Source organism: Pseudorca crassidens, chromosome 5, assembly GCF_039906515.1.
Source record: "Pseudorca crassidens isolate mPseCra1 chromosome 5, mPseCra1.hap1, whole genome shotgun sequence".
In the NCBI taxonomy this organism is placed as follows: Eukaryota; Metazoa; Chordata; class Mammalia; order Artiodactyla; family Delphinidae; genus Pseudorca; species Pseudorca crassidens.
Genome location: NC_090300.1, coordinates 13676632 through 13701520, shown reverse-complemented (window position 1 = coordinate 13701520; position 24889 = coordinate 13676632). Strand labels below are relative to the sequence as shown.

The window sequence follows — 24889 nt, the reverse complement described above, 5'->3', positions numbered from 1 at the left end:
AGGTGGTCACAAAGCACCGAGCTGATCTCCCTGTGCTATGTGGCTGCTTCCCACTAGCTATCTATTTTATGTTTGGTAGTGTATATATGTCCATGCCTCTCTCTCACTTTGTCCCAGCTTACCCTTCCCCCTCCCCATATCCTCAAGTCCATTCTCTAGTAGGTCTGTGTCTTTATTCCCGTCTTGCCCCTAGGTTCTTCATGACATTTTTTTTCTTAGATTCCATATATATGTGTTAGCATACGGTATTTGTTTTTCTCTTTCTGACTGACTTCACTCTGTATAACAGACTCTAGGTCCATCCACCTCACTACGAATAACTCAATTTCATTTCTTTTTATGGCTGAGTAATATTCCATTGTATATATGTACCACATCTTCTTTATCCATTCATCAAACACATGAAAGAATGCTCAACGTCATTAATCATTAGAGAAATGCAAATCAAAACTACAATGAGATATCATCTCACACCGGTCAGAATGGCCATCATCAAAAAATCTAGAAACAATAAATGTTGGAGAGGGTGTGGAGAGAAGGGAACACTCTTGCACTGCTGGTGGGAATGTGAATTGGTTCAGCCACTATGGAGAACAGTATGGATGTTCCTTAAAAAACTACAAATAGAACTACCATATGACCCAGCAATCCCACTACTGGGCATATACCCTGAGAAAACCTTAATTCAAAAAGAGTCATGGACCCCAATGTTCATTGCAGCTCTATTTACAATAGCCAGGAGATGGAAGCAAGAGCTCATATTAAGGGCTGGGATTCTTGTTTAGAAATAATGCATGGTAGTTGGGAAACCTTAGGCCACTGGGCTCAGACAAACCAATATTCAAGTTTTTCTTTACCATTTCCTCGGGAAAGTTCTATAGCCTCTTTCCAAGTTTCCTATATAGTAGGTGTAAAGTGCCCAGTGAGTTGTCTTTTGTTTCCCTTGATCATGTCTTTGGCCTGGACTTTGCATATCACAGGGGAGCAGTGAAAAGTACAATCATGCTGTATAGATCAAGGTGAGAATCCTTTTATTTCCTTAAAAAATAAAATCAACATATGCTACATATAAGTGGATTGGCGGAATGTTTGCAAAGATTAGTCTATAAGTTAATAATATGAAAATCTTTTTAAAGAAACAGGTGTGTTATGTAGCAAACCAGACAATGAAATAAATGATAATGGGACTGATGGTCTTGACCACTTTTTTAAATGTGGGGTTTTATATTTTTAACGTAACTTTACCATTTTTCAACTAATCACCTTTTTGTGCCCTTTTTTTTTTTTTTTTTTTTTGCGGTACGCAGGCCCCTCACTGCTGTGGCCTCTCCCGTTGCAGAGCACAGGCCCCGGACACGCAGGCCCAGCGGCCATGGCTCACGGGCCCAGCCGCTCCGTGGCATGTGGGATCCTCCCAAACCAGGGCACGAACCCGCATCCCCTGCATCGGCAGGCGGACTCCCAACCACCAGGGAAGCCCCTCTTTGTGCCCATTTTTAAAGAGCTTCATTAATAATACACTTTTCACTTGCCTGTGGACTTCTATTGGGCTATAGATATTTTAAGAGGGGGAGGATGGGGGGAATTGTCTCACTTTTTCATAGACATGTAGAATATGAGGTTTTTAGACAGCTATACTTGTTTCCTTAAATGTTTCTGCATTTCATCATGGGACTTCCCTGGCCGTCCAGTGGTTAGAACTCCGCACTTTCACTGCCAAGGTTGTGGGTTCCATCCCTGGTCAGGGAACTAAAATCCTGCAAGCTGCGCGGTGTGACAAAAAAAAAAAAAAAAAGAGTTTCTCCATTTCATCCTAATCGGTATCATTTTTTATCATCTTGACTGCGTTTCTTCCCTGAGTCCTCAGTCCTTCTCAAGGCAGCCTCTGGCCCTGTGTTCTTCTGAACTTTCTGAAAGCTGCTTTCTTAAAATCTAGGACAGATATTTGGTTGAGCTCGGCATTCCTGCCTTGGGCTGTTCCGTGCTTGTGTTACCTGCAGGTTCTTACCTGTTGGTTGGAGTGAAGCCCCGCGGGGCAGTTCCGGTCACTGTCTCATCACCTTAGTGGTCAGATGGTCAGCAAGGCGAGTTAAGCCGACTGCCTCCAGTGGTGAGAGGCTCCCAGGCGTACATCTGGGTGGTTGACAAATCCGCCAGGACTATTGTGTCACATCTTTGTGCCAGTATTGAGATTTGTAAGAAGAAAGCGTCTCAAAAAGCCCGCTTCTGGTCAGGCAGCTGTATGGTGCGGTCCCACGATAACGTCACAACCATGTCCCTTCCCACGCCCCTCGGAGGCCATACAACTCTATACCTTCTTGTTACACAGAGAGTCACTGCTCCACCTCTTCTCCTGTGTCTCTTCTCTTTCCCGTGTCCCAGTCTAGACGTCCATCTACTGAGCCTCAGTGACGCTTATAAGACCATAATGCTTCCCAACTATCCGAAATAGAAACATTATGAATATTAACGATTGAGGTCCTGAAATCCAGATCGTGCTGAAGTATTAAAACCTAAGACCCATCGGGGTCTTACCATCGGGGCCTCACCTGGCCGTGTTCTAGGAAGCGGGTCTGAGTCATCACAGCACACACCAGGGAGTCTCTCAGACCTGATCAGGGAAACGTTGTGTGTGTGTGTTTTACTCTAGCAGAAATCCTGGGTTTTAGAACATCATCGCCACCTACTCGTGGTTATTATTTTTTGTCTATTTTTCCCATCTGTTAAGCTAAGTACATCCAGGAAAGTCAGAACTAGATATGGGGGATGCAGCCCCCCCCATGTGAGCCAGGCCACACAGCAGTGCGCTGGAGGGGGTTTAGTGACCAGGTTGGGGTGTTGGCAAAAGAGAGGCTGAATTAAAGGAGAGTGGTCAGTGTAGTAGTTTCCTAGGCAATGTAATGAATGTTACTAGTTACTGTTCTTTTTTGAAACCAGGGAGGTTCTTAAGCCTTAATAGCATGACAGGAATTAGGGCCATAGTTCCTATGAGGAGGGGAAAAAATAGAGAAGAAGGAAGAGTAGATCGGCAGCTTACTGTATTTATCCTTTGTGTCAACTCTCCGTCACTGTTTAAAGACACTAAGGAATAAAGTTACTGTCAGTCACGACGTAAATAGCTGCTCTGAAACGATGTTGCATAGAAAGGGAGTTAGAAATCGGGATGCCCAACTGAACAGTAAAAATGTACGAAAGGACGCCGGAAACGTCTTGTAAAAATTACAGCTGCTCCAACATTATTTGTAATAGCAAAAGATTGGAGACAATGTCCATCAGTGAGGACTGGTTAAGTAAATGCTGGCTCATCCACACAATGTGGGAGCCTGTGTAGGTGTTAGAAAAAGAGTGAAGAAGAGCTTGACACACGTGCAGGGAGTGATCTCCACTACGTAGTTACCTGAGGAGAAAAACCACGATACAGAGCAGGGTGCGTGGTATGCGTGCAAGAAAGGGAGGATTGTGGATATATGAACACATTTGCTTAGATTTTCAAGGAGAAACAAGACAATAAAAGATAAATATAAAACTAAGAAAAATGCGTAGGAGGAGGGAGGGGTCAGAGTAGAGGAGACCAGGAAGAAAGTAAGATTTACCTGAATGCACCCTGATATGTAGTTTGACTTTGGAATCATAAAACAAATTATATCCAAAAAAGCAAAATCACTTCCCACCCAACACATACACAATGGAGGGGGATGGGGAAAGGAAACAAATGAAGGGAATTATACTTTGTTAAGTGACATACCCACATAAAGAAAATAATTATTCTGACAGACCTTAGAACACAATACTTTTTCTGTACCTTCTCAATGAGATACTCTAAGGACAAAAAAAATGCAGAGTTTAAATTGTATTTAGCGGTCTTACTATTGGTTATGTTTGTGTGGTTAAGAATTAAGATTGTCTACCTAAGAGAAAAGAAATAAGCATAAGATTTTTTAAAATTATGTAAAATTCCTGTATACTTAAATTTGAATTAGAAGTATGAGTAAGATCTTATTCTTCCCTTAAAAAAAATACTCCGGGCTTCCCTGGTGGCGCAGTGGTTGAGAGTCCGCCTGCCGATGCAGGGGACACGGGTTCGTGCCCCGGTCCGGGAGGATCCCGCATGCCGCGGAGCGGCTGGGCCCGTGAGCCATGGCTGCTGAGCCTGCGCGTCTGGAGCCTGTGCTCCGCAACGGGAGAGGCCACAACAGTGAGAGGCCCGCATATCGCAAAAAGAAAAAACCAAACAAACAAACAAAAAAACCTCCATGTACCTGAGATCTGTTCAATATAAAGGCCTAGAAAACAGTGGAAACTCAGTAACAATGTGCACTCCTAGCCCCCAGATGGTGGTCTTTAAACACCATTCCCCACTGTAAGGGTCCAGAGGTCCCTGGAGAAATGCCTGGTCCCACGTCTGAGATGAGAAAGGTACTTGGTAGGTCTAGAACATCTTGTGCTGGAAAGCAAGGGACATATCAAAGACTAATTAGCGATTTCAGAAGAACCTAGGAACCCACCTGCGGGGTTCCCATTGGCCAGAGATGGGATAAGTGACTGCAGATGAATATGAAAACTTCCCATGAGTTTTAATGATATTAAACCAGGAAAAGGACTGTCACGCCACTCCTGCCTTCAGGCTGTTTTGAATGATGATGGGGAATATGCATTGTTTATGTAAATTATTCAGAGTTAGAGTTCTTGGGCGTTCTCCCCATCCGCTCCCCTCTACAGCAGGCTTGGGGTCTGACCTCAGATTGACTTTTACTGGGACAGGAAATACATTGCTTTGCACTCTTTTCGTCCCTAATTGCCAACATCGTGTCCTTGGCAGAGCTGAAATCTGCCTCTGAGATTCCAAAGACCTGGATTCTGGTCCAGCTGTTGTGCTGCTCCCTCCACAGCCTCAGTGTCTCTGAACCTGGCTGAGCCTCAGACATCTCATCTCTAACGTAAGAATGAGGATGATCACCTGTGTCCTGCAGCCCTTCCAGTCCAGGAGCACCCACCTCTAAGACACCTTCTGCCTCACGGATGCCGTGAATTTGCAGTGTTTCCCCCATTTTTACATTCTTAAATAGGCCCTTTATGAAATCTCAGTGGAGGTTGGAATCGTTTCAGCTGTACCTAGAAAAAGAAATATTGCCGACTCGTTACCACAGATTGGGTGGGGAAGTAATATCCTCTGTCTTTCTGTTTCTTTCAGCCATGGAATTCCATGAACACTTGCACAGCATAGGCACCAAGGAAGGTCTGAAGGAACGCAAACTGCAAAAAGCTGTGGAGAGCTTTACCTGGAATATTACCATCTTAAAGGTATTTTCCGAGTTGTTTCTGATGCTAGTGATGTTGCATCCTTGTTCAGCATGTTTCTTCCTGTTAGTATACCACTTCCTGCACTGTACATTACCAGCCACTTGAAGCTGTGGCATGGTCACAAAAATCGAATGAGAACTCTGCTTTCTGGAGAGCCTGCTGCGGGCACAGTAGCTGGGCAGTGCAGCTCCGAGGGAGAACAGGGGACTCGAGCAGTTGGCACCTTGTGATTCTGCCAAGAAGGGAAAGGATCTGCATTTCGTCCTTAAAGCATCGTAAAGTTCATAAATGCCAGTTGCTACATGTGAAATAGAAAGCATTGATTACAGAGGAATGACTGGGAATTTGAAGATTCTAGTTCTTCAGATTTCATTCAATGCTTTAAAGTATAATCACAGCCTTAATGTCAATATGCTACCAGGGAAGAAGTAGGAAAGAATTGTGGGGGGCATAATCAAAAGAAATATGTAAAGGAATTGCTATTTGAAAAAAATTTCCCTTCAAGGGAGAAACTATCTATATCTGTTTGTTTATCTGCTTCCTTCTTTCTTTCTCTTCCTTTCTTTCTGTCTGTCTCTCTCTCCCTCCCTCCCTCCTTCCCTCCTTTCCTTCCATCTACCTATCTCAGCATGACCATTTTAAAAAATTAACTTTTATTGGTTTTATTATAAAAGTAATATTTTTTCGTTATAGAAAATGTCAAAATAGCATAACCAAAGGTAAACATAGTCCCACCGTCCAGGGTCTTTTGCTGTACATTCTCCCAGTCTTTTTCTCTATGGTATATATCATATGACATGATTTTAAAACTAACGTTATGTATGTGCCTTGGAACTTTTTTTGCATTTTGTCTCTCTGATCTTTTCTTTATCTCAGTGTTTGGGACCTTGAATAATAATAACACAGAAACATTATTTCACTCTGGGCCTTGGACAGCTCAATGTAAAATTACTCTCCGGTTCACCCTCCAAACTTTCTTCTCAGTTGAATTCAAAAGATATTATCACAGCTGCCTCTTTTAATTGCTCTGTTCCCCTTCAAGTTAAAAGATCCATCCTGCATCCCTAATTTTCAAAGTAATATATACTCATGTAAAAAAAATTTGGGAAATACATACGTGTAGATGATAATAAACTACAATTTAGACCAAAAAAAAAAAAAGATCCCTCCTGCAGCTGACAACAGTTTTCTGATTTAATTTAATGAAAAGTCACCCTTTCAAAGCCAGCCAACTTGCACTTTCTCATCTTAAACCCTTACTCATTTTTATAATAAGTCATTTTCTAAACTTCTTCAAATACTTCCCTTCCTACACATGTACTTTTTTCCATCTCTGGATCTTCTGCTTAGTATTTAACTTTGATCATTTGCAGTTCAGTAAACAGCAGATAGGACAATTTACAATGAAGAGGAATTTGGCTTTACAACTTGCTGACTCACTCCCAACCAGAGATGGGGTTGTACACTACCAGTTTCCTGCAAACCTCAGGAAAAAATTGCATCGTAGTCTATAGCCCTGTGATAGGAACAAATGCTCGTTTGGCTTTTATTTTATTATAGGCAAAACAGACTTAGGGAGCAAACTTTTCATCTGTCAGCTATCCTTGCTACTCCATTCTGGTCCAGGAACCAGCAGCCTGGGCCTCACCTGGGAGCTTGTTCACAATGCAGACTCCCGGGCCCTGCCCCAGGCCTGCTGAGTCAGAATCTGCCTTTTTACAAGATCCCGGGGGATTCTTATGCACATTACAGTTTGAGAAGTACTGGGCTAAGAACCCCTGAAAATGGGAGGCTGGCGCACATATTCATGAAAAACAGCTGACATAAAGTAACGGCTCAGGTTTTAGAAACATGAAATTGAACCAAACAGCTACACTGAGGAAACTATTTTCTTTTGAATTATGTCCAGGAGATAGAATTAGCACCTCAGACTTACGTACATATGGAAACAAACGTATAGAACAGGGTAATAGATCTTTTTAAAATTCCCAGGGTAGTATTTGCTGTAGCTGATGTTTGAGTATGGTGGAACCCAAGCGCTGAGTGGGGAAGAGTTGGAGAGGTCTGTGTGTCTTTTCTGTACAATAGGAGGGCTTTTTTCATTGCTGCATATTTCTCGGGTTTAAACTTTCTTTAGAAGAATCAGTGCCGGTGGAGTTTTAGACATGAGTTTGGGTCTGAGTTGAGCTCCCAGCCTTTTCCTGGCAGGAGGGGATGGGTCCCTTGAGTTCCCCTCACCACCTGTTCTTTGCACAGAGCTTGGAGGGAGTCCAGCCCTCCAGGGCCCTGTGTGGTATGTAGTTGGCAGCGGGTGCCCTCATGGGGGCACAGAGGCTTGGGGAAGGTTCCAGACTTTCCCTCCAGACGTGCTGAGGGAGCCCCGGAGCTGTGAGGCCAGGTGTAAGAATTACCCGGGTGCTTAAGACACAGTCTCCTAAGCCCCACCACAGACCTCCTGGGTCAGCATCTCAGGGGTGGACGCAGGAATCTGGCTGTGTGACACGTTCCTCAGGGGATTCGCAGGCACCTTAAAAAATTGAGTGCCACCACTCTAGAGTCAAATCAGAAGTGTCTTTCCTTCTGAATCACCCCACTCATGTGAACAACAAGGGAGGCAGGGTGACCAATCATCGCGGGATGAAGGACTTGCAGTGTGAGAGCCGGGGTGATGGATCACCCCCAGAGCAGGCGCCCGCCCACAAACTCCTTTCGTCCAAGGATGTCCAGCCCAGTTTTCATGAGTCCTTGCTAGCTTTGTTTAGTTTTTTCAACTTTAAGAGTTGCTTTAAAATACAGAAATGAACGAAGGAGAAATGTCACCTCTGATTCCACATCCAGAATGACCCGCTGTTAAGGTCTTGGCATATTTACTTCCAGTCATTTTTTTCTTTGAATAAAAATCATTCATTTGTTTTTGTAAATATGTCTTCATTTTAAAGAACTTTTTTAAGGTATAAAAGATAAGTTTTAAAATGACCTCAGATCCTCCCTCTGAGAAATAATTATTATTAAATGTAAGTGACCTTATTCCAGGAACCTTTTTATATGCATGTGGACGGATGGATGGAGACACATGTTTTTGATCCTGAGTCATACTTTTTTCTCGTTTTTCACGTCTTTGATATTGGTGTGTATCTTATAATGCATGGCATCTTTGCATTGTAGCCTAGTTAAATTGGAGTGATTTTCTTCCTTAGTGGTGTATAAAATAGTGGTATGTATGTCTCATAAGTACTAGTGTCTCAGTTATTATGAAATAAGGTATATCAATAGATAGAATCCTACTATAATTTCTCTATTTAATTTTTTTAAGTACTAAGTTTCACTTCACTTAAATTAATAGGAAAAAAGCAAACCATAAAGAAACTAAATGAATTGCTGAACAATTTTTACCCTAGAGGTTTTTCTTTCCTATAAAATCTCTCTGAGGTTAAGAAAAGAGACTATGAAAAATGTTAATTGGAGTCATTTTGTTGGGTTTTTGAAAGCTATACATTTCAGTTATAAGCTTTGTTGGTTGCCCTTCTGCTACGAAAGATGAGTTAGCACTTTTTAATATTTCTGGGTGGGGAGTTAGGCATATCGTTATTTTTCCATTATCCAGGTTTAAACATCACCAGTTCGTCCAGACTGTAGTTCCCATGTTGCTTGCTCTAAGCTCAATATTTAAACTGGTTCGCTCTCACCACCAGTCCAAGAAATCACCCATGCTTTTCTGTAGCCTGAGGGAATGGCGGAGAAAAGAGAAATCTCAGCTGGGGTCATAGACAGCCTTTGTTCGGATACTTGGACCCAGCTTTCTCAGAGTTTGTAAATGTCCTGTTCTAGGGTTTCTGCTGCATAACTGGGGAGAGGGTGTAATTCATTCCTGCAGGCTTCTGATTGCTTCTTTAGTTCAGAAGCCAGCCCTCAAGACCTCACACTCATTAGATAGCACCATTCTCTCTTTTTTGATGAGCATTACTGAGGTATAATTTACATAAAATAAAATTCACCAATTTTAACTGCGCAGTTCAATGAATTTGGACAAATGCATATAATCATGCAACCTACCACAGTGATGACAGAGCATCATCCCTAGACGTTCCCTTGTGCCCCTTTGTAGTAAACTCCCCCACCTTGCTGATCGCTGGTCTGATCGCCATCTCTAGTTTCACCCATTCCAGAATGTCACATAAATGGAATCGTGTAGTAATAAACTTTGTGCCTGGCTTCTTGCATTTAGGATAATGCTTTTGAGATTCGTCCAAGTTGATGTATGTTTCAGTAAGCTATTCCTTTTAATTGATGAATAGTATTCTATCCTATGGGTGTACCACACTTTGTATGTTCACTAGTTGATGGACATTTGGGTTGCTTCCAGGTTTTACCTATTAAGAATACAGCTGCAATGAACATTCACATTCAAGTCTTTGTGTGAACATATGTTTTTATTTTTCTTGGGTAAATACCTATGAGTGGAATTGCTCATATGGTAAGTGTATGTCAGACTCTATAAGAAATTGCAAACTGCTTTACAAACTGCTTTATGAACTGTTCCATTGTGAACTCCCCCCAGCAGTGTTATGAGAGTTCCAGTTACCCCACACCCTTGTCAACGTTTGTTATTATCAGTTTAGCAAGTCTAATAAGTGTATAGAGTTTGAGCATCTTTTTGTTGGGGTCTTTGTTTTTTTTAGATTTTTTTTAAAAGATCATGATGGGCCTTAGTGTGGCTTTCTTTATGTTTCTTCTGCTTAGAGTTCTTTGAGGTTTTTCTATATATGGATTTACAGTTTTCATCAAACTTGGAAATTTTTCGGCCATAGTTTCTTTAAATTTTTTCTGTTTTACCCTTTCTCCCCTCTCCTTCTGTGACTCCATTTGTACATATGTACTGCTTGATACTATCCCATAAGTCACAGATGCACTGTTCATTTGTTTAGGCCTTTTTGCTGGGGTTTTTTTTTTTAATAGTTTCTAGTGCTGCAAGCAATGCTAGTCTTCAAGTCTTCTAGTCTTCAAACAATATTGCTGTATGTTCTGCAGCGTCTAATCTGCCATTAATCCTGTCCGGTGGGGTTTTTATTTTGAATTTCCTGCTTCTCTTCTTTGTGCTCATGATATCCTCTCCCTCCCTTTGTGCTCATGATACAATATCCTATTGTATATTTACAGCTGTTGTAGCCCTCCCTCCCTCTCCACCATTACCCTTGCAGCCGCTTTGCCTCCCTGAGCTCCAAAGAGGGGCTGCTGGGCTCTGTTTGGGAAGCTCTCCAGGCAATGAGCTGGACCTTGTGTCCATACCCCTTCTCCCAGGGCTCCCTGTCTTGCACTATCTGAAAATCATTGCTTTATATACTGTGTCCAGATTTCTAGTTGTGTGTCAGCCCCATTCCTAACTTTTCCATCTCACCTCTTTTTTCCCACCCCCTGTCCCATCATCTCTTCTTCTCCATCAAACAGAAGTAAAAGGAGAAAGACACTCAGTTTATATCTCTCCAGGTTGGTGGGCTATTAGAATTTTCAGAACCTAAATGGGAAAATAATTTGAAAAAGAATAGACATATGTATATGTATAACTGAATCACTTTGCTGTACATGTGAAACTAACAGCATTGTAAATCAACTGTACTTCAATATAAAATTAAAAATTAAAAAAAATCATTGCAGAACTTCCTTCCCATATTCCTGATGAAATGAGCAAAAAGAGTAAAACTGTCAAACACACACACACACACACACACACAAATACACAAACACAAGCAGCCACCCCGCAAAGAAAAGGATATAACATAGTTTAATAAACTTCTAAAACTCACAGAATTCATACTGGCAATTCATAAAAATCCTGAACATTGGGGTACATGTATCCTCTTGAACCATGATTTTCTCCAGATACATATATCTCCAGATACATATTTCTCCAGATACATATACATATATACATATACATATATCTTCGATTTCTTTCATCAGTGTTTTATAGTTTTCAGAGTACAGGTCTTTTGCCTCCTTAGATAGGTTTATTCCTAGGTATTTTATTCTTTTGATGTGACAGCAAATGGGATCGTTTCCTTAATTTCTCTTTCTGATCTTTTGTTGTTAGTGTAGAGAAATGCAATAGATTTCTGTGTATTAATTTTGTATCCTGCAACTTTACCAAATTCATTGATGACCTCTGGTAGTTTTCTGGTAGCATCTTTAGGATTTTCTATGTACAGTATCATGTCATCTGCAAATAGTGACAGTTTAACTTCTTTTCCATTTTGGATTCCTTTTATTTCTTTTTCTTCTCTGCTTGCTGTGGCTAGAACTTCCAAAACTATGTTGAATAAAAGTGGTGAGAGTGGACATCCTTGTCTTGTTCCTGATCTTAGAGGAAATGCATCCAGGTTTTCACCATTAAGTATGATGTTAGCTGTAGGTTTGTCATATATGGCCTTAATCATGTTGAGGTAGGTTCTCTCTGTGCCCACTTTCTGGAGAGTTTTTATCATAAATGGGTATTGAATTTTGTCAAAAGCTTTTTCTGCATCTATTGAGATGATCGTATGGTTTTTATTCTTCAATTTGTTAATGTGGTGTATCACACTGATTGATTTGTGGATATTGAAGAATGCTCGCATCTTGGGATAAATCCCACTTGATCATGGTGTATGATTCTTTTAGTCTATTGTTGGATTCGGTTTGCTAGTATTTTGTTGAGGATTTTTGTGTCCATATTCTTCAGTGATACTGGCCTGTAATTTACTTTTTTTTGTGGTATCTTTGTCTGGTTTGGGAATCAGTGTGATGGTGGCCTGTAGCATGAGCTTGGGAGTGTTCCTTCCTCTGCAATTTTTTGGAATAGTTTGAAAGGATAGGTGTTAACTCTTCTCTAAATGTTTGATAGAATTCACCTGTGAAGCCATCTGGTCCTGGACTTTTGTTTGTTGGGAGTTTTTAAAATCACAGTTTCAATTTCAGTGCTTGTGATTGGTCTGCTCTATTTGCTATTTCTTCCTGTTTCAGTCTTGGAAGATTGTACCTTGCTAATAATAAGCATTTGTCCATTTCTTCGTGGTTGTCATATAGTTGTGTGTAGTAGTCTCTTATGATCCTTCGTATTTCTGTGGTGTCAGTTGTAACTTCTTTTTCACTCCTAATTTTATTGATTTGAGTCCTCCTGCTTTTTTCCTTCATGAATCTGGCTAAAGGTTTGTCAGTTTTGTTTATCTTTTCAAAGAATCAGCTTTTAGTTTCATTGACCTTATCTGTCGATTTCTTCATCTCTATTTCATTCATTTCTGCTCTGATCTTTATGGTTTCTTTCCTTCTGCTAACTTTGGGTTTTGTTTGTTCTTCTTTCTCTAGTTGCATTAGTTGTAAAGTTAGGTTGTTTATTTGAGATTATTATGTTTCCTGAAGTAAGATTGTATGGCTATAAAGTTCCCTCTTAGAACTGATTTTGCTGTGTCCCATAGGTTTTGGATCATCATGCTTTCGTTTTCGTTTATCTCTCGGTATTTTTTTATTTCCTCTGATTTCTTCAGTGATCCACTGGTTGTTTAGTATTGATAGCATATTGTTTAGCCTCTATGTGTTTGTGTTTTTTACAGGCGTTTTCTTGTAGTTGATTTCTAATCTCGTAGTGTTGTGGTTGGAAAAGATGCTTGATATGATTTCAATTTTTAAAGTTTACTGAGGCTCGCTTTGTGGCCCAGCATGTGATCAATCCTGGAGAATGTACCATGTGTACTTGAAAGGAATATATACTCTGTTACTTTTGGATAATGCACTAAAAATAGCAATTAAGTCCATCTGGTCTAATGTGTCATTTAAGACCTGTGTTTCCTTATTGATTTTCTGTCTGATGATCTGTCCACTGATGAAAGTGGGTTGTTAAAGTCCCCTACTATTATTGTGTTACTGTTAATTTCTCCTTTTATGGCTGTTAGCATTTGCCTTATATGTTGAGGTGCTTCTGCATTGGGTGCATATATATTTACAATTCTTCCATATTCTTGTTGGATTGATCCCTTCATCATTATGCAGTGTCCTCCATTGTCTCTTGTAACAGTCTTTATTTTAAAGTCTATTTTTGTCTGATATGAATATTGCTACTGCAGCTTTCTTTTGATTTCCATTTGCATGGAATTCCTTTTCTGATCACCTCACTTTCAGTCTGTATGTGTCCCTAGGTCTGATGTGGGTCTCTTGTAGACAGCATATATACGGGTCTTGTTTTTGTATCCATTCAGCAAATCTGTGTCTTTTGGTTGGAGCATTTAATCCATTTACATTTAAGGTAATTATTGATATGTATGTTCTTATCATCATTTTGTTAATTGTTTTGGATTTGTTTTTGTAGGTCTTTTTTCTGCCTGTCCTCTTTTGTTCTCTTCTCTTGTGATTTGATGACTAATTTTAGTGTTGTGTTCGGATTCCTTTTTCTTTTTTGTGTATCTATTGTAGATTTTCGGTTTGCAGTTCCCATGAGGTTTTGATATAGCAGTCTATATATAAACAAGATTGTTTTAAGTTGCTGGTCTTTTAATTTCAAATGCATTTCCAGTATCCTGCATTTGTACTCTCCTCTTCTCACAGTTGCTGGTTTTGATATTTGTGTGTGGATGATTTCCTACCTTTACTGTATGTTTGCCTTTACTGGTGAGCTTTTCTATAAATAATTTTCTTGTTTCTAGTTGTGGGCTTTTCTTTTCTACCTAGAGACGTTCCTGTAGCATTTTTTGCAAATGTGGTCTGGTGATGCTGAATTCTCTTAGCTTTTGCTTGTCTGTAAAGATTTTGATTTCTCCATTGAATCTGAATGAGAGCCTTGCTTGGTAGAGTTTTCTTGGTTGTAGGTTCTTACCGTTCATCACTTTAAATATATTGTGCCACTCCCTTCTGGCCTGCAGAGTTTCTGCTGAAAAATCAGCTGATAACCTTATGGGAATTCCCTTGTTGCTTTTAGTCAGTTTGATTACTATGTGTCTTGGCATGTTCCTCCTTGAGTTTATCCTGCCTGGGATTTTCTGCACTTCCTGGACTTGGGTGTCTGTTTCCTTTCCCATGTTAGGGAAGTTTTCAGCTGTTATCTCTTCAGATATTTTCTCAGGTTCTTTCTCTCTCTTCTTTCTGGGATCCCCATAATGTGAATGTTGTCATAAAGTTCTCTTAGACTGTCCTCATTTCTTTTCATTGATTTTTCTTTATTCGGTTCCACAGCAGTGATTACCATTCTGTCTTCCAGCTCAGTTATCCATTCTTCTGCCTCAGTTATTCTGTTATTGATTCCTTCTATTTTTCATTTCAGTTATTGTATTGTTCATCTGTTTGTTCTTTAGATCTTCTAGCTCTTCGTTAAACATTTCTTGTATCTTCTCGATCCTCGCCTCTTTTCTTTTTCTGAGATCTTGGATCATCTTTACTATCATTACTCTGAACTCTTTTTTGGGTAGGTTGCCTATCTCCACTTGACTTAGTTGTTCTTCTGGGGTTTTAATCTTGTTCCTTCATCTGGGACATATTCCTCTGCTGTCTCATTTTATCTAACTTTCTGTGATTGCGGTTTCCGTTCTGTAGGCTGCAGGGTTGTAGTTCTTGCTTCTGCTGTCTGCCCACTGGTGGATGAAGCTGTTCTAAGAGGCTTGTGCAGGCTTCCTGGTGGGAGGGGCTGGTTCCTGCCCACTGGTGGGTGGAGCTGGGTATTGCCCCTCTGCTGAGCAGGGCTGTGTCAAGGGGTGTGTTTAGCGGGCAGCTGTGGGTTTGGGAAGACTTTAGGCAGCCTGTCTGCTGATGGGTAGGGCTGTTCCCGCCCTGTTGTTTGGCCTGAGGTGTCCCAGCACTGGAGCCTACAGGCTGTTGGGTGGAGCCAGGTCTTGGTGAGAAAATGGCTCACAGCATTGAGTACTCCCCAGAAGTACCACCATCAGTATCTTTTTCCCTGCAGTGAGCCACAGCCACCCCCTGACCTGAGCAGGAGATCCTCCAATACCAGCACGTAGGTCTGGTCCAAGCTCCCATGAGAACACTGCTTTTTCCTCTGGGTCCTGGTACACACGAGACCTTGTGTGCACCCTCCAAGAGTGGAGTCTCTGTTTCTCCCAGTCCTGTGGAGCTCCTGCGATCAAACCCTGCTGGCCTTCAAAGCCAGATGCTCTGGTAGATCCTCGTCCTGATGCCAGACCCCCAGGCTGGGGAGCCTAATGTGGGGCTCAGATCTTTCACTCCTGTGAGAGAACCTCTGTGATATAATTATTTTCCAGTTTGTGGGTCGCCCACCTGGCAGGTATGTAAGATGATATTATTGTGATTGTGCCCCTCCTACCATCTCATTGTGGTTTCTTCTTTGCTTTGGGGAAGTGGACCCACCTCTTAGTGGACACTGCAGCATGCCTGGATGGGGGCAGAAGGCATTGTGGTGGCCATATTTGCAGTGGCAGAATCTGTGAATGAAGCCGTTTCCCTTAAATGGGTGTGGGAGACTTTGTGAGGCTTGTCCTTACAGGATGATAATGTCATAAGATCCCACTTCTTGTGCTCCCACTAGATTGCCAGCCTCCTCCACCATCATTTAAGTGTGTTCTGTCGTACAGTATATAGCATCTTACATCTCTGTGACTTCTACCCACTGATTACACTGATGCCCTCAAAGCAGCACAGACATACCCTATTCCTTCTCCTTCAGCATCCCTGTGAATACTTGGGCACTGTTGTGTCTTCTCTCAAACCCCCGAGATTCAGGATGAGGTGGCTTCTGGTCCCTTCCTCATTGGGTCCCTTCATTTTCTGAAGGCTCTGGCTTGTCAGTGCCTTGTCAGTACTTGTCAGTGTCATAAGATGGGACAACCAGGATTACCCTCACACTTCAAATGCCTGGCGGGCTAACCCTCCCTGAATGAGACTTGGTGGTCTGATTTTGCCCAAGTCTGAAAACTATCTTACTATTAATATAGGCCAGAATTATGTTGGATTTTATAGCACCTGTGTCCTATCATGGACTTAAATGAGGCTTATTACAACCCAAGATGAGTTCCAGAACTGCTGCCAAGCCAGCGCTCCCTATACTGTGTCACTCCACCTGCAGAGAAACACTAGAGATTAAACCCTGAAAGTAATTAGAGATGTGTTCTCTTTAGGAACATAAGACTTCTGCCAAAAATAAATAATTAAACCGGATAGTTTTTGCACCTGTTAAGGCATTAATCTTTCAAAATTTTATGTATGTAATTGAAAAATAGTTGATTACAATGTTGAGTTAATTCCTGCTGTACAGCAAAGTGATTCAGTTATACATATACATATACACACACACATTCTTTTTTATATTCTTTTCCAATATGGTTTATCACAGGATATTGAATATAATTCTCGGTGCTATACAGTAGGACCTTGTTGTTTACCCATTCTGTATATAATAGTTTGCATCTGCTAATCCCAAACTCCCAATCCCTCCCTCCCCTACCCCCTTCCCCCTTAGCCACCACAAGTCTGTTCTCTATGTCTGTGAGTCTGTTTCTGTTTTGTAGATAAGTTCATTTGTGTCTTATTTTAGATTCTACATATAAATGATATCATATGGTGTTTGCCTTTCTCTTTCTGACTTACTTCACTTAGTAAGATAATCTTTAAGTCATGCATGAACTGCAAATGACATTATTTCATTCTTTTTTATGGCTGCATAGCATAGTACATTTTATATATGTACTACATCTTCTTTATCCATTCATCTGTCGATGGACATTTAGGTTGTTTTCATGTCTTGGTTATTGTGAATAGTGCTGTTGTGAACATAGGGGTGTATGTATCTTTTTGAATTATAGTTTTGTCCTGATATGTACCCAGGAGCAGGATTGCTGGATCATATGGCAGTTCTATTTTCAATTTTTTGAGGAGACTCCATACTGTTTTCCACAGTAACTGCACCAACTTACCTTCCCACCAACAGTGTAGGAGGGTTCCCTTTTCTCTACACCCTCTCTAGCATTTGTTATTTGCAGACATTTTAAAGATGGCCATTCTGCCTGGTGTGAGGTGATACCTCCTTGTAGTTTTGATTTGCATTTCTATAGTAATTAGCGATGTTGAGCATCTTTTCTTGTGCCTGTTGGCCCTCTGTATGTCATCTGGAGAAATGTCTGTTTAGGTCTTCTGCCCATTTTTTAGTTGGGTTGTTTGTGGGGTTTTTTGTTTTTTTTTTTTTTGCGGTACGCGGGCCTCTCACCGTTGTGGGCTCTCCCATTGCGGAGCAACAGGCTCCAGACGCGCAGGCTCAGCGGCCATGGCTCACGGGCACAGCCGCTCCGTGGCATGTGGGATCTTCCTGGACTGGGGCACAAACCCGTGTCCCCTGCATTGGCAGGCAGACTGTCAACCACTGCGCCACCAGGGAAGCCCTGTTTGTTTTTTTGTTGTTGAGTTGTATGAGCTGTTTGTATATTTTGGAAGTTAAGCCCTTGTCAGTTGCATCATTTGCAAATACCTTATCCCAGTCTGTAGCTTGTCTTTTCATGTCGCTTATGGTTTCCTTTTTGGTACAGAAGCTTGTAAGTTTGATTAGTTCCCATTTGTTTATTTTTGCTTTTATTTCTATTACCTTGGGAGACTGCCCTAAGAAAACATTGGTGTGATTTATGTCAGAGAATGTTTTGCCTATGTTCTTTTGTAAGAATTTTATGGTGTCATACCTTACATTCAAGTCTTTAAACCATTTTGAGTTTATTTTTGTGTATGGTGTGAGGATGTGTTTTAATTTCATTGCTTTACATGCAGTGGTTCAACTTTCCCAGCACTGCTTGCTGAAAAGACTGTCTGTTCTCCATTGTATATTCTTGCCTCCTTTGTTCAAGATTAATTGACTGTATGTGTGGGGGTTTATTTCTGGGGGTTTGTGTTATTGATCCAAATGTCTGTTTTTGTGCCATTACCATGCTTTTTTGATTACTGTAGCTTTGTAGTATTGTCTGAAGTCTGGGAGGGTCACGCCTTCTGCTTTTTCTTTTTCCTCATGATTGATTTGGCAATTCTGTGTTTTTTATTGTTTCATATAAATTTTAGGCTTATATGTTCTAGTTCTGATAGGGATCACATTAAATCTGTAGATTGCTTTGGATAGTATGGCCATTTAAGCAATATTAATTCTTCTAATCCAAGAGCATGGCTATCTTTCCATTTCTTTGAATCATCTTCAGTTTCCTTTATTAATGATTTATAGTTCTCAGCATATAAATCTTTCATCTCCTTGGTGAGGTTTATTCCTAAGTATTTTATTTATATCTCTTTTGATGTGTTTTTGAAAGGGATTGTTTACATTCCCTTTCTGATATTTCATTGTTAGTGTAAAGAAATGCAACCGATTTCTGTATGTTATCCTAGTAGTATCCTGCTACTGTATGTTATCCTAGTAGTATCCTGCTACTCTGCTGAATTCTGTATGTTATCCTAGAAGTATCCTGCTACTCTGCTGAATTCGTTTATCAGTTCTAGTAGTTTTTGTGTGGAGTCTTTAGGGTTTTCTATATAGAGTATCATGTCATCTGCATATAATGACAATTTTACCTCTTCCCTTCCAATTTGGATACCTTTTATTTCTGTTTCTTGTCTGATTGCTGTGGCTAGGACTTCCAGTACTATGTTGAATAGAAGTGGTGTTGTTCAATTGAACAACAATTGAATCTTGTTCCAGATTTTAGCGGGAAGGCTTTCAGCTTTTCACCATTGAGTATTATACTGGATGTGGGTTTGTCATAAATAGCTTTTATTATGTTGAGCTATGTTCCCTCTACACCCACTTTGGTAAGAGTTTTTGTCATGAATGGATGTTGAATTTTATCAAAAAAATTTTTTTGCATCATTGAGGTGATCATGTGGTTTTTGTCTTTTCTTTTGTTGGTGTGGTGTATCACATTGATTGATTTGTGTATGTTGAACCATCCTTGTGAACTTAGGATGAATCCAACTTGGTCATGGTGTATGATCTTTTTTATGTGTTGTTGGATTCAGTTTGCTAATATTTTGTTTGAGAATTTTTGCATCTATATCCTTCAAAGGAACTGGCCTGTAATTTTCTTTTTTTGTGGTGTCCTTCTCTGGTTTTGGTATCAGGGTGATGGTGGCTTCATAGAATGTCTTTGGGAGTATTCCTTCCTCTTCAGTCTTTTGGAAAAGTTTGAGGAGAATTGGTATAAGTTCTTCTTTGTATGTTTGGTAGAATTTGCCTGTGAAGCCATCTGGTCCTGGACTTTCGATTGTAGGGAGTTTTTTAAATTAATGGTTCTATTTCACTTCTAGTGATTGGTCTATTCAAGTTATCAATTTCTTCTTGATCCACTTTTGGTTGGCTGCGTGTTTCTAGAGACTTCTCCATTTCTTCTGGGTTGTTGAATTTGCTGGCATATAATTTTCATAGTATTCTCTTATGGTTTTTTGTATTTCTGCGGTACTGGTTGTTTCTTCTCCTTTTTCAATTCTTATTTTGTTTATTTGGGTCCTCTCTCTTCTCTTCTTGATGAGCCTGGTGAGAGGTTTTTGTTTGTTTGTTTTAATTTATTTATTTTTGGCTGCATTGGGTCTTCATTGCTGCACACAGGCTTTCTCTAGTTGTGGCGAGTGCAGGCTTCTCTTGTTGCGGAGCATGGGCTCAAGGCACGTGGGCTTCAGTAGTTGTGGCACACGGACTCTTAGTTGTGGCTCGTGGGGTCTAGAGTGCAGGTTCAGTAGTTGTGGTGCACGGACTTAGTTGCTCCGTGGCATGTGGGATTTCCCAGACCAGGGCTCAAACCCGTGTCCCCTGCATTGGCAGGTGGACTCTTAACCAGTGTGCTACCAGGGAAGTCCTGAGAGGTTTGTGGTAAGACAATCTTGTTTTGTTTTTACCTGAGGTGCAGACTTACCTGGAAGACCTGAAGACTAACATTTGTTTCTGAAAATTACTTTTATAGTCTGTGTCCCACTCCTTTCCTTTACTGATGCTAATATCCTTTAGTTACTCCTTTTATTATAGGTGATCTATTATGTTGCCTGTTTTCCTAAAAAGCTCTAATTGACTAAGAGCCATTTCTCTATTTAGTGTGTGAAAACTCCTCAGAGTGGCTCAGAAAATCAAACTACAGTAGCGTTTGTCACTAGGCAGACTGTCCTTTCTGACCCATTTAAAACATAGTAAAACCTCAGACATTTGGATCCCACTGATGTGGAATGTGTGATTACTCAGCTAATGTTTAATTTTTCAAAGGTGTGCTTGCAAGATTAATGGTGCGAGGAAAGTGCTTACATGGGCGCCATTTTTACTAGTGTCTTCAGAAGCCTTCCCGCTCCCCATCCTGGCCCTGCTCATCTCCCACCCCCTCGCTCCCACCTCCTCTCCAGCCCTGGTCCTCTACCTGGAATCTCTTGACCTCCTCCTTTTGTGCTTGGCTGGGCTCACCTCTGCTGTCTGGAGACCCTGCTGGCTGCTCCTGAGACCCTCACCCCACTTCTGTGCAGGCGGGCACCTCTCCCTTCCCAGGTCAGGTCTATAACAGGGAGGGTGGTCACAGTCAGAACTCAGAGGGCTTTGTGACATAGAAGCCAGGCCCCTACAGTGAGGCCCCAAAGGCATCATCTGCAGGAGCTGTGGAGTCACAAGTGGAAAACAGTGTCCTCTGCAGCTCCTAGACCTGCTGGAATCCTCTCCTGCCTTCCACTGAGGCTCAGCTCAGACCCTACACCTTCTCCCTGGGGCTGCCTGGGGGTCCTCACCTTCCATCAGTGTTGAACGAAACATAAAGTTGTTTCTCAGGAGAAAGGCAGAGGTTAGGAGCTGTGTCCCCAGGTCCCCTTGCTGTTCCTCACACTCTCAGACCCTCTCATGAACCTCTAAGTGCTGAGGTGGGAGTCAGGGGAGGGAGGGCAGCCTTCCTGCCGCAGTGATGTGAATTTGTTTTCAGTTCACATTGACTCCTTTCATACACATGAAGCAACGTGAGGGGGGTGGGCACACAACAGGAAAAATAGTGAAACATTTAAAACAAATCTTTTCCTGTGGAAAAGCTCGTGCCACCATCCCTGTTGCTCTAGCTTTAGGTGACGATGATTGGGGGATCTTCTTTGAGTGGAAGGTTTATTGAGACCTCAGTGGGATGAAGGCCTGATGAGCCATGGGTGGGTGGGGCTTCCTGACTCTGGTTAATTCATCAGCTACCCCCCAGGACCCCTCGCAGGGCACTGTCAGAGTGTGGTAGGTGGCGGTTTAGAACCACTAGTCGAGATTCCCATTCATTCTGTTGCCCACTCTTTTGTCACTCAACAAAAACTGGAAATCTAGATTTCTGCTCCTGTATTTAATCACAGGAAGAGTGCGTTTTCTGCATCAGTGGTGAGGTGCTGAGTGCACTTAAAATGTCATCACTGTTCCATTCTGCTGGCTTTAAAGTGTCACATGTAACATGCAGGGGCTCAACTCCCTATAGTTTGGGCCCCTGGTTTAGTTTATCCAGAAAGAAAACAAAACACACACAGAAAGTTGTGTGTGTTTAAGTATAATTTGCCATGTAGACTCTGCCTTGGGTGAGGCCGTGGGTCTCTCCAAATTGTATCCTCATCTACACAATGGGGATGGTAATCGCACCCGTCTTGCAGAATTGAGAGACTGTCGTGAGAATAAACTTTGTAAAGGGCTTAATTCAGTGTCTGGCACACAGTAGTCACTCAATAAATGGTGACTATTGTTCCCAGTAGGCTTTGCTGGTATACATTCCTACATGCCTAATCTGACATATCATAGGTTCTGTGGTTTCAAATTTGGGGCTCTAACCACACTTGCAGTCCTTCTGTTTGAATTTGAGTGGTGGCTGTAAGAGTTAGAACATATTAGTTTCCATAGCCCTCTTAAAGGAGGTTTATGCCTTTGGCCTGTGATCCTGAATACGCATGAAATACTGAATTGAAGTGTATTCAGTTTGTATATGAGTCTTGCATCACCCAGAAGACCACAAAATATTTACTAAATAGTACTAAATAGTACTAAATATTTACTAACCACAAAATATTTACTAAAAAATACTCTGTAACCACATACTATTAATATTCCAGTTAAATAACAGTGAAGAAGCTGTAACTTCCCGTCAACCTGGCTTTTGTTTTCCGGCCATGAGATTGTGTTAAGGTTTTACAAGTTCAATTCTTGGCTTTTGGTTGCAGAAAATGCTCGGGGGAGATGGCAGAGGAACCCTAGACCAGCATGTGTCAACTCAGAGTGGTGCTGAGGGGACCTGCAGCTCGTGGAGACTTGTGGGGTGACGGGAAGATAACTTGATAAACAGCTTGCACATCAAGCTGCTGAGCAAGGCCCAGCATGCAGTGGGTGTGAGGCCCACTGCGGGTGACAGTCTTTCTTGGTCTGGGCCTGGCACCCCTTTTCATTTAGCCCAGAGTCAGTGTCATCTTGTGGGGGAGCAGAGGTGTTAGCGCTAGCAAATGCAAGTTTGTGTGCCCAACACACAGTGAGGCCAAACAGTACCAAAACATCGGAGTTTGGTGCAGAGAAAGGTTTATTGCAGGTTTATTGCAAGGAGACAGGTGGCTCATACCCCCAAAACCCTGAACTCCCCAAAGGGATTCAGCAAAGCATATTTAAAGGCCAGGTGAGGGAAGGGGGTCATAGGGTACGTGACCAGCTCCTGCACAGTTCTCTGATTGGTTGATGGTGAAGTAACAGGGCAGTGTCACAGGGGTCAACATTGTCAGTTGACATTGTCAGTCCTTAGGCTCCAGGAGACCTGAGGGCTACCTGTTCATGGTCATCAAGAAGTTAACATCTTCCATCTTCCATTTGCTGTGGGGGGGGTGGGGTTTCAAATCTTTGAAACAACTCAGGAAATGTGCACCAGATACTGTTTTCTAGGTACTTCAGAGAGGAGCTAAAGCAGAGGATATGGAGGAAGGGCCTGCCCTGGGAAGACCGCATAGGGTCCTGCTCGGTTACAGTTCCCCCCTTTTCTTTGATACTTCTCAATCCTGAGGAGAACAGGTGTTGGACAAGAAAAGTAATAAAGTTTCAGTTAAGGAGGTTAATCATAAACTTGACAGAGGAACCCACTGGGTCCTGTCACCAGCAGACACTGCTTTGAGAATCAGTCTGACACAGCTCAGAAAATTCAAGTTCCTGGCAATAAAGGAGTGTGTTCGAACTCACATCCACAATGGCCACCCAATTTTACCTTGGATGTCTGAACCACAGCTATTCCATTTTGACTTTCGAATGCATTTTTCTCCTTAATGGCCAAAGCAGATGTCACTGTTTATGATTTTGGTGCTTTTCTAGACGTGAAGAGATGCAAGAACTTGGGTCATAAAATCTTTTCCTGAAAGTATCTAACTATCTGAAGGTCTGTTCTGTCAGCTTTTCTCAGAGCACTAAGTGCGTCATTCCTGATCTCCACTCTGACCTCCTTTCAGGGGGTGTTGAAGGTCAGTGACTGGAGTGGCTTGTGACTTAATCCTTGTAGAGGCAGATGGCAAGTGCCAATTTTTAGTTGGCAGTGCTCCCTCATGGTCATAAATTTGAACATGATTTGGGAAGCATTTCATGATCATTTCATCCCATAATGTTAGGAATACCCATTAGTAGTTCAGGCGAGGATTTCATTGATAGGCCACTCAATGTGCTATTACTGGACTAGGCCTTATTAACAGTAGTCAGAAGTCTCTGGACCACCTGTTTTACTACTCTGTTATGGTCTAGGAAAAAATTCCTTCTTGTTGCTTCTTCCTATATCTAGAGTTGCACTATTACAATCATTGATCTTATATAGAACTTTATATCTGGTCAACTGTCTCAAGTCTCCTGGTCATCATTATTTTATCAGAGGCTCTTGTGTTTGGTAATACAAGAAACAACAATTCTGTAAAACAGGCAATATACAAATAATATAGCCAGTACTATTAGCAAGGTCATAAGTTGGCGCAAATATCTCCTGGTTTCAGCCAGACTCCAGGAGGGGATGTGTTAACTTTCTTCTTTCCTGCAGCCATTCGCAGGTGGACTGGGTCAGGATGTTTCCTGTGAGCTGAACAAAGGTATTTTGGTTTAACATTCAAGCATGGGGACAATGTTTCCTGAGATGGACCATTATGTATACTTTAAGCGATAGGCAACATCCCTTTCATGATTAACTTGTAGCAAAAGCAGTAGAATACAAAGATTAAAGTAAAAGAAATGGATCTAATATGGAGTCAGATTTGTTATTCCCTATTACAATTCCCCACTGTCAGTGTCCATTCCACAATTGTGTGAGAAAGGGGTGACGACCGCTCTGGCTCCTCCTGCTGAACAGGGGCAGTGATGGGTGATTATGGAATGGAATTGATCAGCTTTCAGCAGGGAATATTCCTTAGAATCTTTAGTAAGTAGTACAGTTCTCTTTCCTTTTTTATCTACAATTATTTGAACCTGATGAAACCCTTTATTTAGCCCGTTTGTTGTCTGATTTGTCATTGGACTTGGGCTTTTGTTTCTAGTTCCTATACATAGCTATTCATCTTAACTTTCTGACTGTCATAACTACACTAGATTCCTGTACTGTTCAGGTGAACAAGATTAAACAAGTAAGTTGACTCACCTTCTCCAGCTATAATGAAAGGG

The 24889-nt window shown here is 41.5% G+C and overlaps 1 protein-coding gene across 1 annotated transcript in view; it reads left to right on the top strand.

Moving 5' to 3' along the window:
• Positions 1–24889, top strand: part of PLCL2 (phospholipase C like 2) — a 192384-nt gene that overhangs the window by 158897 nt on the left and 8598 nt on the right. The window contains exon 5 of the mRNA XM_067737389.1: positions 5192–5301. Coding sequence (XP_067593490.1) covers positions 5192–5301 — 110 coding nt within the window. The remainder of the gene's footprint in view (positions 1–5191; positions 5302–24889) is intronic.